Source organism: Buceros rhinoceros, unplaced genomic scaffold, assembly GCF_000710305.1.
Source record: "Buceros rhinoceros silvestris isolate BGI_N320 unplaced genomic scaffold, ASM71030v1 scaffold40689, whole genome shotgun sequence".
Taxonomy (NCBI): Eukaryota; Metazoa; Chordata; class Aves; order Bucerotiformes; family Bucerotidae; genus Buceros; species Buceros rhinoceros.
In genome coordinates, this window is record NW_010430493.1 from 11,744 (window position 1) to 13,531 (window position 1,788).

At 54.5% G+C, this 1,788-nt stretch overlaps 1 protein-coding gene across 1 annotated transcript in view; it reads left to right on the forward strand.

The window, feature by feature from the left end:
* ASB18 (ankyrin repeat and SOCS box containing 18) overlaps positions 1-1,788 on the forward strand; it is a gene marked incomplete at its 5' end in the record, with an annotated part of 11,880 nt that overhangs the window by 7,784 nt on the left and 2,308 nt on the right. The window contains one exon of the mRNA XM_010143058.1: positions 1,686-1,788. This exon is cut by the window's right edge and continues 1 nt beyond it. Coding sequence (XP_010141360.1) covers positions 1,686-1,788 — 103 coding nt within the window. The remainder of the gene's footprint in view (positions 1-1,685) is intronic.

The following is a 1,788-nucleotide window of genomic DNA, read 5'->3' on the forward strand; positions in this document are numbered from 1 at the left end:
GCTGAAGAGATCAGGCTGTTGCCTCCGCTCCCCCACGGATCCCCCTTGTTTTGCTTCTGCATCAGCCCAGAACCTCTTTTAGAAATCTCAATGATACCTGAGCTAAAACAAAAATGTATTAGAGGAAAACAAAATAGGTGGAGGATGGGGGTTTAAAGTTTGTTACCCTTCCCTGGACTCCAGCCAGCCACTGCTGAGACTTTCCGAAGGACTGCTCTTCCCACCTCCCTGGCAGCATCTCCTTAGGAAACACAAGCTGGCCGTGTTTCCACCGTCTTGCTTGGATGGCACGTGGGACTGGCCCCCCTCCAAGAAAAAATAACTCCCCCATGCCACAGCGGTGAGCTCAGCCCCGCACACTAAGCTGACTGCCTACAGCTCAGCCTAGGTGGTGACATTGAGCCATGCCAGCCTCGGCAGCTCCCAGCAGGAGATGGAGCAGTCGCTTTGATTCGCTTCGACTGGATGATCACATCCACTCACAAACACCAAAGAAAGACAAAACAAAACAAAACACATTGGGGCATCCAGCAGCTTTAACCCCCATCCGTTGTCAGAAGAATGAAAGCAGAAAACTCTGATAGGAATTGGTGTTCTCACTCCACATCAGCCGCCACCCCACAGTGACGTTGGAGGGAAGGAGCGGGGGAGCAGTGATTAGGGGTGGGGAAGATTGCTTGCTTTGATTTAGTTATCCTGGGAGCTGCAGGTGCTGCCACACCATCATCAGCAGGTGCCAAACAAGCCAGCGAAAATCATTTCCACAGGCTCCAACCACCTGCAAAGCTGTTTCAGTTCAGGATAGGCAGAAAACACAATCCCTTAGTCCTCTCCTGGGGCAGGAGCCCAACACAGGTGTTTGGATGTCTTAGTGGGAGAACAAAAATCCATTTTCATACCCGAGCAAACCCACACCAAGCTCTTCTGCTGCCCAGAGGCATTGCTGGGGATTTCCCTCCATCCACGTCAGATTACGGTGGTGGCAGCGGTTTAGGATGTTTTCAGCTGAGAAGATCTGTGGATCTCAGCCAAGGGGTGAGATTGTGTAAGTCATGTCCAAAATGCCCCAGGGCTGTTTCCATGCCAGGAGATGAAACTGCAGCTGACAGACTGATGGCACGAAGGGACCCGGCACCCTTTGCGTCCTCATCATGGCTGGATGAATCCCTCACCCCTCACCGGCTGGGACAGACCTGACTGGCATGGCTAAGTGGGCACTGCTCCCAGGGCTGCCTGACTGACCAGCAGCACGGCTGGGACAAGGATCAACGGTCCCAGGGCAGGAAGGCTCGGATGATCAAGGATGGTCAAGGTGGTGAAGGATGGTCAGGGGTGACCATTCATGAACGATGATGGTCAAGGATGGTAAAGGTAGTCTAGGATGATCCAGGAATACCATCCATGAATGATGCTAGTCAAGGGCAAGAGAGAAACATTGCCCAAATCACCATCACCACCACTGCCATGGTGGGCACCAGGGCACAGGGTCACCCTTCCCAGACTCTGCTGCTCTCTCCCAAAATCCCAAAGTGCTACAACTCCTGTGGGAGCCCAGTGCCGTTCTGGAACACAATGTCACCCCACACTGCCTCCCACCCCATCACCCCCTGCATCTCCCGCTCCAGCCCATGCTTGCCAAAATCCATGCAGGCGGTGCACCCCGTGGCCTCCCCATCTCTTTGCAGATGTGCCAAGCTCCTGCTGAGACACGGGGCTGCCGTTGACCTGCCCAGCGAGGACAGTGGGGAGACAGCACGGCATGTGGCAGCCAGGCACTGCCTCTGTGAC